This window comes from Pipistrellus kuhlii, unplaced genomic scaffold (genome assembly GCF_014108245.1).
Source record: "Pipistrellus kuhlii isolate mPipKuh1 unplaced genomic scaffold, mPipKuh1.p scaffold_m20_p_35, whole genome shotgun sequence".
In the NCBI taxonomy this organism is placed as follows: Eukaryota; Metazoa; Chordata; class Mammalia; order Chiroptera; family Vespertilionidae; genus Pipistrellus; species Pipistrellus kuhlii.
In genome coordinates, this window is record NW_023425535.1 from 2,223,825 (window position 1) to 2,236,079 (window position 12,255).

Consider the following 12,255-nt stretch of genomic DNA (forward strand, 5'->3'; position numbering starts at 1 on the left):
TACTTCTTAATTAAACAAGCACACATCACAATATTTAAAGTGTCAACAGGTCCGGAGGCTCATGGGGAACGGATTGATAACTGGAGTGCAATTTAATCACACGTAACGCAATTCCTCACCGTGCCCACGCTCATTCCCATGCCCCTGTCCGAGAAGAACTGAAGAGAGAGGAAATGTAGACGGAGCAGATGTGTAATCTGCCCGATTGATTCCCACACCCCGGGGCCCGCCTCTCCGTCTGGGGGAGGAGACGCGTGTAGATGTGGGTGTAGATCTGACAGACAGAATCGAGGTGGCTGATGAAAAGCGAGAGTGCACAGGGCCACACAAGAAGGCCACTCTGGCGTGGGAGTAAGAGAGACAGGATATTCCTGGGAGGACTGTGACAATGGCACCTGGGAGGATGGGGGCTCCTGCTGGGGCTTCAGGTGACAGTCAGGGGCCGTGCTGATCAGGAGGCCCAATAGCTTGAGTGAAGGTGTGGCCTGGGGAGGAGAGGAATTCTCAGATGAGTTGATGGAGTTGGGTCATGTGTGTGGCCGGTCGGGCCAGGTGGCAGGGGTAAATGGAACGGTTGGCACGGTGGGCCTGGCCAGGGCGCTTCCCCCAGAGACCGTGCTGGGTGCTTCCTGCGTGCACCCTCACACTTGGCAGCACTCGGGGCACCACAGTTCCTTCGGGTGGAGGAATGAAGGAGTGATCTAAGCCCTTTGGTAAAATGCCGTTTGAGTTAATAGCAACAGGAGCGGAAGGTAACAGCAAGCACAAATGGAGACCCATCCTGGCGTCGCGTTTGGAGAGGGCCAGTTACCAAGCCCTAGTGTCCGAGTTCCTTCACCGCGGTTTGGGGGCTCACGGCCTTCAGTTCTGCGTCTGATTGCTTCTCCAACCGCCTTGTTGCTGTGGGAAGCCTGTTCAATACGTTTTATGTTTGCTCTTTGGGTTTGTACTTTAGAGTTTGTCTTAGAATGAATGCAAAGTAGATGGAGCTCGGGCGTTTCTGTTTCTCACCCGCTGCCCATCAGAGCCGGCTGGGAGGAACATGACCAGGGCACTGGAGGGTGTGGGCTCTCCTGGGGCTTCAGCGACAGGGCCATGCTGGTAGGGGTGTCGAACTCAATCAGAGAAGGGGCCAAAATCTAAAATCCAGCCTAAATCGCGGGCCGAATAGTTTACTGAACAGTCATAAACTGTCATTGTGATGGAAACGCAGCGGAGTGCAGTGATGACAGCGCGGTGCGGGCCACATTGCAAGGGCTGGCGGGACGGATTTGGCCCGCGGGCCTTGTGTTTGACACATGTGCTGTATAGGCTCCTTTGTAGACACACTGTGAGACTGGCTTGGCTGAAGGTTTGCTCTTAGTCTTGTTTTCCTGGATTAAATTGAAGAGGTTGGTTTAGTTTCCAGTCCTGGCCGCTGCCCTAGGCTGGAAGGGAGATTGGGGCACAGCTGACTCCTCAAGACTTGAATTCCCTCCCCTGTGTCTCTGTGGACTCCACCCCCACTTTCCGAGTGGGGCGGGGCCTCGGACCGGACTTGTGGTGAAGGTGTGCGCCTGCCATGTGGTGCTGAGGCTCCCGGTTGCTCAGCGTGACGCCCTCCATGTTACCAGAGGCCCAGTGAACCCTCCTCCACCGGGCTTTAGGAGCACGAGGCCCTGAGCGCTAAGGGAGGCAACGGCCTGTACTGCCAAGGTCTGGGGACTCTGGAGAGCACTTAGCAGCCTGGCGCAGCTGACAGAGCCACATGGAGGTGTGCCCCCCATCCTCCGGGCCTCCCCCAGCACATGCCTCTGCCCCTGTGGCCGCATCCTCTGTCTGTGCCAGGGCCCCCTGCACACCCTTCCCCTGACGCCTGCAGCCTGCAAAGCTTTCTGTGGGTGCCATGTAAGCTCTTTGGTCTTTGGTGGTAGGGTTCTTTACTCAGGTGAGCGATGGGAGAGCACAGGAGAGGGGCCTCTGCACGCCGTCAGCCGTCTGCCCAGTGGGTCCACCCGGTCCCTCCCCGCAGGTCCGGGAGGTGTCAGTGTCCTCAGGGAGCCGGAGCCAGGAGGGGCCGGAAGGACCATCGCCACAGCCTGTGGAGCTCCTCCGGGGAGTCGGCATCCTGTTCCCCTAGGAGTGAGGGCTCCCGTTTCACACCGCAGAGCGCTGGCTGCCTCCGGGCTGCTGCGCCAGACGCCAGGCTGATAGGATCTGTGCGTCCGGGGGCCTCTGCCCGCATTCTCCAGGCTGTTTGATCCGGAGCCACTTCTCAGCAGCTCTTTCCAAAGGACCAAGGCCCGGTCTGTCACAGCACAGCCTGCTCTGGGGAGGGCCCGGGACGGCCTGCAGCTCAGTCACCTGGGCCCTGCCCCGGAGGGCAGGGTGCTGGGTCCCCGGGTGCTGGGTCTGCAGTCAGTCACCAGGGCCCCACCCCTGAGGACAGGGTGCTGGGTCTGCAGTCAGTCACCTGGGCCCCACCCCTGAGGACAGGGTGCTGGGTCTGCAGTCAGTCACCTGGGCCCCGCCCCGGAGGGCAGGGTGCTGGGTCCCTGGGTGCTGGGTCTGCAGTCAGTCACCTGGGCTGCCGCCCCTGAGGACAGGGTGCTGGGTCTGCAGTCAGTCACCTGGGCTGCCGCCCCTGAGGACAGGGTGCTGGGTCTGCAGTCAGTCACCTGGGCCCCGCCCCAGAGGGCAGGGTGCTGGGTCTGCAGTCAGTCACCTGGGCCGCCGCCCCGGAGGGCAGGGTGCTGGGTCCCCGGGTGCTGGGTCTGCAGTCAGTCACCTGGGCCGCCGTCCCGGAGGGCAGGGTGCTGGGTCTCCAGGGAAGGGCAGAGCACTCAGGAGGCCAGGGATGTGAGCTCCGGAGTGCTCTTCACTCCCCTCTCCACCCTGAGCCCACGTGCTCCCTCCGTGGAGAGACAGAACCAAGTGCCCGCTCGGTACCTGGTACAGCTGCGTGGAGGAAAGGGCTTAACGCTGAGGCCGACAGCTCCTTCTGCTGCCCTGACCCGTCGCCCCACATCCTCCCGCCTTGCGCAGCTGCACTGCCGAGGAGGTGGGCCCTGCTTGTCCGCCACCGAGCCCTGCGTCATGCCGGCCTGCTGGGTCCCCCTCCCGCCCTCCGTGTGCCCTCGTGGTTGGTGGAATCAGACAATGGACCGAGGTGGTTATCGGAACCTTGGGAAAATCTCAGGAATGCTGCTGAGTTTAGGTGAAGATTTTCTTTCCTGTTGGAACAGGTAAGATATCAGTGGCTGTGCGATCCCATTAAAGCAGCCGCACTGGGTTTTCTCTTTAAGACAAATTACAGCTCGCTGTCCCCACACACCTATAAGGGGCTCTTGGTTGTCCCTGCAAACGCTTGAGGAACCGAGGCACCGGCAGTTCAGTGACTCACCTAGTCACACAATCAGCAAATGGCAACTTAGCATCTCAACCCAGTCCACGTCCGTTCATCTCTAACTGTAAATGCGCGCGATTCACCAGGGACTCTGGGTTGAGAGCAGATGCTGTCCAGCAGACCTGGGCTGGCACCGAGTGGCACCCGCCGCTGGTCCTGGAGTGGCCTGCAGCAGGCGTGAAGCAGTGAAAACCCATGCATGATAATTCAGGAGAGAGGAAGGGCACGGAGCCCCTGAGATGCTCGGGTAGCAGATACAGCACATAAGCCTTCTGGGGATACAAGGTGCCCTCAAGATCAAGTCTCTCAGCCCCGTAGTCCTCTCACTCCCTCCTTTCCTGGGCAGGGTCTGCTTCTGTTCTTTCTGCTTGCCCGTTTTCCACACAGCTGCCTGCCCCAAAGTCCACGATTCTTCTGGCCCAAGGGTCCACAGCAATCACACGTACGCTTTCTTAGTTTAAAGTCTTGAAGGGGGGACTGATTGTTTGTTCTCCCAGTCAGTGAGTGCAGAGGCTGTGGGTGGAGCAAACGAGGCAAGAAGGATGATAGACAAATAGTCTGACATACCTAACACAGTGCGGGACCAGGCACCCCGAGTCCATGCCTGGGCGCCTCCTGGGTGGGGCCGTTAGAGGGGGAGATCGTTTATTCACTCGGCCCCTGCCAGCTGCCAGGCGAGTGCCAGGGACGGGGGTATGCAGGTGGGAGATGGGGGTTTGCAGGTGGCAGATGGGGGTGCAGGTGGGAGGTACGGCTCTGGTGTCAGGATGCAGTTCTGATGGGAGAGGAGTTCTCTCCAGAACAATAGGCTGACTTACAGCAGGCCTGGCCCTCCTCTGAGAACAATTAGAAAAGCTGGCAAAAGCTGCATTTTAGCTTTGCTAATGACATATTTATTCCATAAATACATTTGTATCACATAATTACATATCTCTGTGCACATGTACTTCAGCTATCCTACTTGTTCTCTGAAAGACAACATAGATAGATGATAGAGAGGTGAGATAGGTGATAGATAAGTGATAGATGATAGATGATAGATAGGTCATAGATGATAGATGATCAATGATAGATAGGTGACAGATAGCTGATAGATGATAGAGAGGTGATAGATGGATGATAGGTGATAGATTCTTTTTATTCAGATTCTAGATCTCATCTCCAGAGCTCTTCAGTGTGGTGGCCATGGACCACAGTGCTGTTTAAAGTTGAGGGAAATGAAATGCAGTCACAAATTCCGCTTCTCTGCCAGGTGGACTGTGTGCAGCCCAGGGAGAGCACATCCATCACCTCCGAAAATTCTACTGGACAATATTTTAGTTCCCTGGCTCCTTGCGTTTTTTGGTTAGGTTAATTTTTAGATTTTTATTTATGACTGGAGGCCCAAAACATGAAATTCGTGCAAGAGTAAACCTTTCTTCCCCAGCTGCCTCACCGGCTTCCCTCTGGTACCCGGGACACAGCCCGGCTTCCTCTGGAAAATCATCAGGAAGCACGTCCGGAAGGACGTCTGGTCTAAGTAGCATATTGTGCGTGTATTATCATAGATAGTATTACCACCTGCGTGGGGCTTTCTGTGGCTCAAGACTCTTCAGTATGATGTTCAGATGTAATATTGTAATGCAGCTCCGTTCCCAGCCTGCCCAGAGCAGGCCCAGCGAGGTCAGTGCTGAGAGCAGACAGGGCGACTCAGTCCAACATGAGGTCCTGCCGCTCCGCGGGCGTCCTGCACAGAAGACGGGGCTCCGAGCACGGATCCCCGTCACTGCGTGACCTCGGGCTTCTCTGTCTGGAGATGCCAAATGGTAAAGGCAGTACTGAGTTGGTTCTCGGACCCCCCCATTGAGGAATCTGTTTTCGAGAATATGGGGCAGAGGGGCTTCCACTGAAGTGCATCCCAGGCTTGCTGTTTACTGGCTTTTACACAGACAGCACCGCTCAGTGGTTACATTTGCGTCCTGGCACCTCTCTGTGGCCGGTGTGTCACCATGGTCTGCACAGGCAAAGGTGGCTGGCAAAGGTGCAGGGGCCGTCCAGCCTGGTTTTGGGGTTCAGGGCGGGCTGGGCCAGTAGCTGCTCCACTCACGCTATGCCATGTCGTTTTGTCTTGCAGTGATTCCCCTCAAAGCTGCTGAGGATGCATCCTTTGGGAAGACGGGGACGTGGGCGTTTTTTGCAGGTAAAGCTTGCGTTCTGTTTTATTATCTGATCTACCTCACCTTGAGGTGCCAGGGGAGGGACAGAGCAGGAAGAAAGGACCCTGCCTTCTTAGATTTGCCACAATATCAAGTTGTTTCCTTGCCCTAAACTCACGCAGAGCAGGAGGGGGATTCCTGGTGGTGCCCAAGGGGTTAGAAAACAGAGGTGAACGCTCCATCTGCATCCTTTGGGGCTTTGCTTTGCTCCAGAATTCCTCGCTCATGTGCTCTCAGGGAGGGACCTTGAGTGACACAAAAATGGCCAGTGCGTCCGCTGTGACTGTTCCTCCTCAGGTTCACAGGGAGTCTGGGATTCGGGAAACAGCTTGAAATCTTGAGCAAGTGTGAAAAGTGACCCCTGCCACCCATCTGGATGGCAGGGGTCGCTGGAAGCACTGGTGCTTGTGCCCGGCTGGCAGAGGTTCTGACGCGTGAGAAGGCTGGGAAGCCCGGATGCTGCCCGCACAGCAGTGGCTCCCCGGCTGGCCTCCCCTCACCGCACACAGACCAGGGCTTGGGGAGCCCTCACGGGTGCTCTGGGGTGGGCACTGCCCTCGCTCGCAGAGCCAGAAACTCGGGCGGTTCCGAGGCGGCTTCCCCCGGAGCCCGGGAGAGGAGCTCAGCAGGAGGCAGCTTGGCCTCCCAGGGACAGTGGCCAACAGGTGGGTATAGTTTTGGTTGCCACCGCTAGCATTTTGGTACTACTGGCATCTCTTAGGTAGAGGCCAAGGACTATAGTGCACAGGCTGGCTTCCTGCAGCAAAGATTTTCTGGTCCCCGATGCCACATCTGCCATGGCCAAGGCACCTGGCCTCGCAGGAAGGGGCCACGGAGATGACCACAGAGTGGAGGACGTGGACCGTAAACACCAGCTCCCAGGCAGGCTCTGGTCAGCACTGAACCGAGTCCCACTAAGAGGCGATGGGGACGTGGTGCGGGGCCACCTCCAGGGCGGGCGGGCAGGCAGGCGGGGCGGGTGAGAGTGACCGTGCCACAAGGATCCCGGGAGATTGTGCTTTGGGGCTGCACTATCCCCTCAGGTCACTCCTCGGAGTGATGGGAGCAGAGCTTGCCTAGGGGACAGCAGTGGGAGCTAGATAAAAGCAGCTAGATAAAAGCAGAGGCCGGTGTTTCACTCTCTTCCTCTTCCTAAAGCATTTTTTCTTTTGGGAAAACGCAGCCATACTTATGAATCATAAGGCGTCACTCAGGTAGGCCACTGGGGCTTACTGTTGCCTCCCGAAGTCACAGACACTATTTCTCTGATGGCACTTCCCTCCAACAGTGACCCTTTGTCCCCCGCTTTGCTTCTGCATGCTTTGCAGCGGCCTTTGTCTTTATTTACGACCTCTCGCCAAATAATCGCCAGTTTCCTCCCTTGGCCTTTCCCTCAGTGAACGTCTGCTCATTAGTAAACATGAGAGCGACTTGACTCCTAGCGGCAGGAAAAGCAGTGGACTTTCGCCCATGCCTCCGTGGCCAGGACTGGGATCGGGGGACCGGGAGGCCCTGAGGCGGGTGGATGGCCGCGGAGAAAGACGGAGCCCTCTCCACCACCAGGGGGTCTGGGAGTAGTAACGCAGACTCCACGCTCCAGGGAAACCCTGATGATTACAGTTAGGGAGGATGGAAGAATGTGAGTGCATCAGGAGAGACGATGAGCTTGGGAGGATTGTAGCCTTTGGTCCCCACAGCCCTGCAGCTCGCTCGGCAGCTCTGAGGCACTCAGTAGGAGGAACACTTTGCAGTTCGTGTGTGGCCACAGAGCGTCAGGGCAACTCTCTGCTTAGCTCTCCGCAGTGCGGGCAGCTCAACGTGCCCTCTCTTCCCGGCTGGAAAAGGAGCCTGGCCTTCCCACCCCGAGGAGTGCCCCGGCCTTCCCACCCCGGCGGCTGTTTCCATGGCACCCTTTCCCCAGGATTCTGGCAGCCATTCCTCTGGGCTTTGCTTTTCTAACCCAAGCGCTGCGTTGGCGAGGTCAGGGGTACAGTGGCAGCTCCCTGGCCCTCGATCCCAGGCCTTCGCCCTTTTGTTCCTGGCTGGGAGAGCTGCAGTGGGGCTGCCGGCGGCCATCCATCCTCCGGGGGTTGGCTGGGCCCGGCTGTGCCCCCACGGCACAAGAAGGCATTGTCAGCCTCTCAGGAGACGCCGTTGCTCAGATTTCACAGGCAGGGTAAACAATGGCGGTGCGCACAGCTTCCTCCACGGGGCTGCCATCTCCCAGGCCTGGCGCTGGCTCTGGAAGTGAGAGGACCAGCATCGAATTTCCAGCTTCGGTGGATCGGGCGAGTTGGGTTCCCTGCCTGAGCTGAGGGGTGCTGGTCTCGCCAGGTTTAAAGCAGCTCTGCGTACCCAGGTCATCGTGGGGCTGCCCAGCAACAGGTGCTGCCTGCCATCCGGGGCCACGCTGCGGGCCTGTGTGGCCTGCTTCCCGGGAGGGCGGGAGAGGTGTGCAGCCCTGCGCACCGTTTCAGCCTCCCTGCGGGGCGACCCTCTCTCCCGCCTGCTCGCCTGCCATCTGCTTTAGGGAGGCCTGGGCGGGGGGCCTCGTCTTCATGGTGGCTGGCAATTGAGCCTAAACATAGCATTGGTGCAAGTGCAGATGAATTTGGGGATGTGACAAGGTTTTGGGGATTATTTGAACATGCAGATAAGTGGGGTATCTTGAAAGCAAGTCCCAGATTTAGTGGAGCCACAGACGGTTTGTTTGTCTGGAGCTGAAGGCTGGGGTTCCGTCTGGACCAGCATTGTTTGGCCTGGCCTGCTCTAAAGCCTCGGAGCGGCATCCTAACTGGGTAGGCCTTTACATCGGGGTTGAAGGAGTGGGGCTGGCAGGCTGGCCTGAGCGCGCTGCCAGGGACCCAGCGGCCTGCCTGCCCGGCCACAGCTTCGCTCCAGGGTCCCTGGATCCTGAGGCGTCTGTGGCTTTGGCTCCCAGGCTCCCAGGCTCAGGGCTGGACCTTGGTTCTCGTAGTCTTTGTAGGAATCTCTTTCACGTCCCACGTGGAAAGGGTTCCAATTTAGGAGAGACTTGAAGAAATTCAATTTGGCGATGTGGGGGGCCAGGCAGTAGTCCAGCTCTAGTGAGAGAACTCCTGCTCTGGCCCTGCCATCCCTTTTATGGAGGCTCTGGGGAAAACATCTTAGACAACATAAACAGAAATCTACACGTAGCCCTCAGGCAGGAAATATCAGAAACTTACACGGGACAAACGAGATGGAGGCTGATTCAGCTAACAATGCCTCAACTGAAGGGTGAGTGGTCAGAGCAATGAAGGTTGTTGACCAGCCTGCCTGGCTTCCTGTCAACATCTCTCTTTTAGTGAAACTGATTTGGCTCCGGCAGTCTTTCTGCAGCAAGAGGAACGCTTGGGACGGAGGAAAACGTGAGGCCCTGGGGGTGACGGTTGCTGCCCAGCCTGGGGAAGCTCAGTGCTCTGGCGGCTCTCCTCCGGAGGCTGCACGTTTTTGGTTTTTTTTTTGTTTGTTTTTTTTAAATATATTTTATTGATTTTTACAGAGAGGAAGGAAGAGAGATAGAGAGTCAGAAACGTCCGTGAGAGAGAAACATCGACCAGCCGCCTCCTGCACATCCCCCACCGGGGATGTGCCCGCAGCCAATGTACATGCCCTTGACCGGAATTGAACCCGGGACCTTTCAGTCCGCAGACCGACGCTCTACCACTGAGCCAAGCCGGTTTCGGCGAGGCCGCACGTTTTAAGGTGCGCACAGCTTCAGGGCTCACTGGAGCCCGTGATGCCGCACGCGGCGGCTGCTGCCTGCTGGCCGGAGGGCCTGAGTGCTTGGTGGTAGCGGAGCCTTCCAGGCGGGCCAGATGTTTATGAACTGTGCCCGCGGCTGCCTGTGGAGGGCCCCCCTTATCTGAAACCCGGACATGGGCCCTTGGAGCCCCTGGCCTCCTGCCCGGGCGAGTGGCCTCAGACGTCTGCAGCGTGCGCTGGGGACACTGTGGCAGCGTCTCACCCTGGCCTTGTCCTTCCGAGGTTTCTGCAGTCCCAGGACCAAGCGCAGAGTTCAGATGCAGAGGCTGGCTGTGCGTCACGGTGCCTGCTCCAGCGGCACACAGTAGGACAGCTTCTCTCCACCCAAGGATGACACCGAGGCCACGTTTTCCTTGCCTTTGGTCCAGGGGCCACCTCTCCAGAATCCCTGTGAGACAGATGTGTCCACCTGGCCCACATCTGTCTGCCGGGCACTGGGCCCTCACTGTTCCCATCCCTTTGTCCCAGGCTCGGCTCTGCAGCCTGTTCCCGGCGAGTCTGCTCCATGGCAGAGAGTCCTGGACTGCGCCCTGGCCAGTGTGGCTCTGTTGGGCATACTAGAGGCAACTGATCTATGTTTCTCTCGATGTCTTCCTCCCTCCCTCCGTCTCTCCCTCCCTCCCTCCCTCCCTTTTTCTCCCTCCCTTCTTCCTTCTCTAAAACCCAGAGTGAGGATTAACAACCCAGAACCAGCCAGGACTGTGACATGACCGTGCACTCTGGCCCTCTGCATCCTGTCCAGCTTCCTGCGGGGCCTCTTTCTGTCCCTCTGGGCCTCATTATTTTAAATGGAGGCCACGCCTCCCTCCCCATGGCCGTTCCATATACACCCCCCCCCCCCCCCCCGTGTTAACCACAGAGCCGCCCATCGGAGCACAGGCATGGCTATGGGAAACTGCTTTAGTTTTGGTCCCAGGAGGGAGTTTTCTCTGTTTTGTCTCAAACTCCTCACGTACCCTGAACTCCTGACCCCGGTGGCCTGCCCTGCGCCCCCGTCCCCTGCACGGTGTCGCGGGACCCGGGGCTGGTGGGTCTGAGTGGATTCCTGTGCGGAAAAAGAACCAGCATGTTCTCCTGCGCACCCAGTGCTCTGAGGAGTCTGTGGCCGAGGGAGCTCTCAACAGCCCCCGCCGCCCCCCCCAACCCCCCCGCCTTCCCCCCGCCCCCTCCCTGCTTTTTCTGGAGATGCTGCCTGTGCCGCTGCCCCTGCTTTCTGAGGTGTCCGCAGCTCCCTTCACCTGCCACCTTGCTGCTGGGCTTGAGCTGGTGGCCAGGCCCTAGCTCCCGGGAGCTGCTCCTGCAGGCACTATGGGCTCCTGGCCGACCAGACAGGCACTGGGCTTCCCTGGGGCCGGCTGCCAGGCAGAGCCGAGAGGAAGCCGGGAGTCTGAGTCCATCCGATTCTCCTGCCATCTGTGGCATTGACCATGAGCCTCACTGGCCCCCAGGCCAGCCCAGCACGCTTGCCTTTTCAGGGCAAGCCCTTCCCTGACGACTCCTGGCTCCAAGGCTTTCCAAGGCGAACTTCTGTTGACTAAGCATTTTATCTTCCAGGAACTTAATCTGAAGAGCATAATGTGTGTGTGTGTGTGAGAGAGAGAGAGAGAGAGAGAGAGAGAGAGAGAGAGAGAGAGATGTATTATAATTTATGCTTATAAATGTCCATCATAGAATTATTTACTTTAAAGAACTGTCAGAAACACTTTTAGTAGCCAATAATAAGGTATCAAGTCACGTATGAGAAATTTTAATCAAAATTTAAAAGCAGTTTAGAATCATTTTTTTAAAATATGTTTTTTATTGATTTTAAGGAGAAGGGAAGGGGAGTGAGAGAGAGAGAAACGTGGATGTGAGAGAGAAACATCAGTTAGTTGCCTCCTGCATGTCTCCCAACTGGAGATGGAGCCCAGGCATGTGCCCCAACTTGGAATCAAACCGGTGACCGTTTGTTTTGTGGGATGATGCTCAACCACCTGAGCCACTCTGGCTAGGCCAGAATCGTTTTTTGAAGAGAGCTTAAAGAGAAAGTGAGAATAAACAAAATGCAAGGTATGAAGCGACGCAATCTTAGCTCACACATGTGCACATATGCCTCAGGAAGTGTTGGCATGCAAGCAGTGCTCTCAGGGTGAGGGAGACTGAGCACTTGGTTTCTCTCTCTCCATACATGAGTTTATTTCCTCTACGTAGTTTTGCATTCTCTTTGTCATGTCAGAGACGACGCAGAGCAGAGTCCCCGTCCTCTGGCCCGCCGCCTCTGCTGGCCTGGTCCTGGCACTCAGTCCTCCTGTGGCAGGTGCCACGCAGCCTTCGGGCTCAGGGAGAGCGCCTGCATGCTCCTGGTTACAGTCCGAGCACCCAGGAGTGTGCTGAGCATGGCCCGTGGCGTCTGTCTGTCCTAGAGAAATTTAAGTCAGCAGAGGGACATTGCTGCTAAGTTTAAACGTTTCCCAGAGCCAGCCATCTGCAGCATTTTGCTGCAGAGCAGATTATAATAAAGCTTTAGGCTTCCTCCTCCCTTTCTGAGCACGTGATCTGTCAGACTGGTGCTGAAGTTGGTTACTGGACTTTAAGAAATGGTCGCGTTTTCATGTGGCAATCCCACCCCCTCAGGGGGATGGTGTTAGGAGGAGAACCGTGCGGTGGTGAGGCCGTGGGAATGGAGGCCCACGTGGGACATTAGGCACCTGTCAGGGGCGGCCCCTGAGGCCTGCCTGCTGCTCGGCCCCCGTGGGAGGAAGGAGAGGATGCTTCTCACCAGGAGGAGGGCTCTCCCTGACACCAGAGCCCCCAGCACCTTCATCTTCTAGAAATAAATGTGTGTTGTTTAGCCCACCCAGTATATCTCGTTATAGTAGCCCAAACTGGCCAAGACAAGTATGAACATGG

The 12,255-nt window shown here is 57.3% G+C and overlaps 1 protein-coding gene across 3 annotated transcripts in view; it reads left to right on the forward strand.

Moving 5' to 3' along the window:
* The window catches only part of VSTM4 (V-set and transmembrane domain containing 4), an 81,193-nt gene that overhangs the window by 20,906 nt on the left and 48,032 nt on the right, over positions 1-12,255 (forward strand). For 2 of the 3 annotated variants that reach the window (XM_036461216.1, XM_036461217.1), the window contains exon 3: positions 5,499-5,564. The exons of the other annotated variant lie outside the window; for it this stretch is intronic. In XM_036461216.1, the coding sequence (XP_036317109.1) occupies positions 5,499-5,564 (66 nt within the window). The remainder of the gene's footprint in view (positions 1-5,498; positions 5,565-12,255) is intronic. 3 annotated transcript variants of the gene reach the window in all.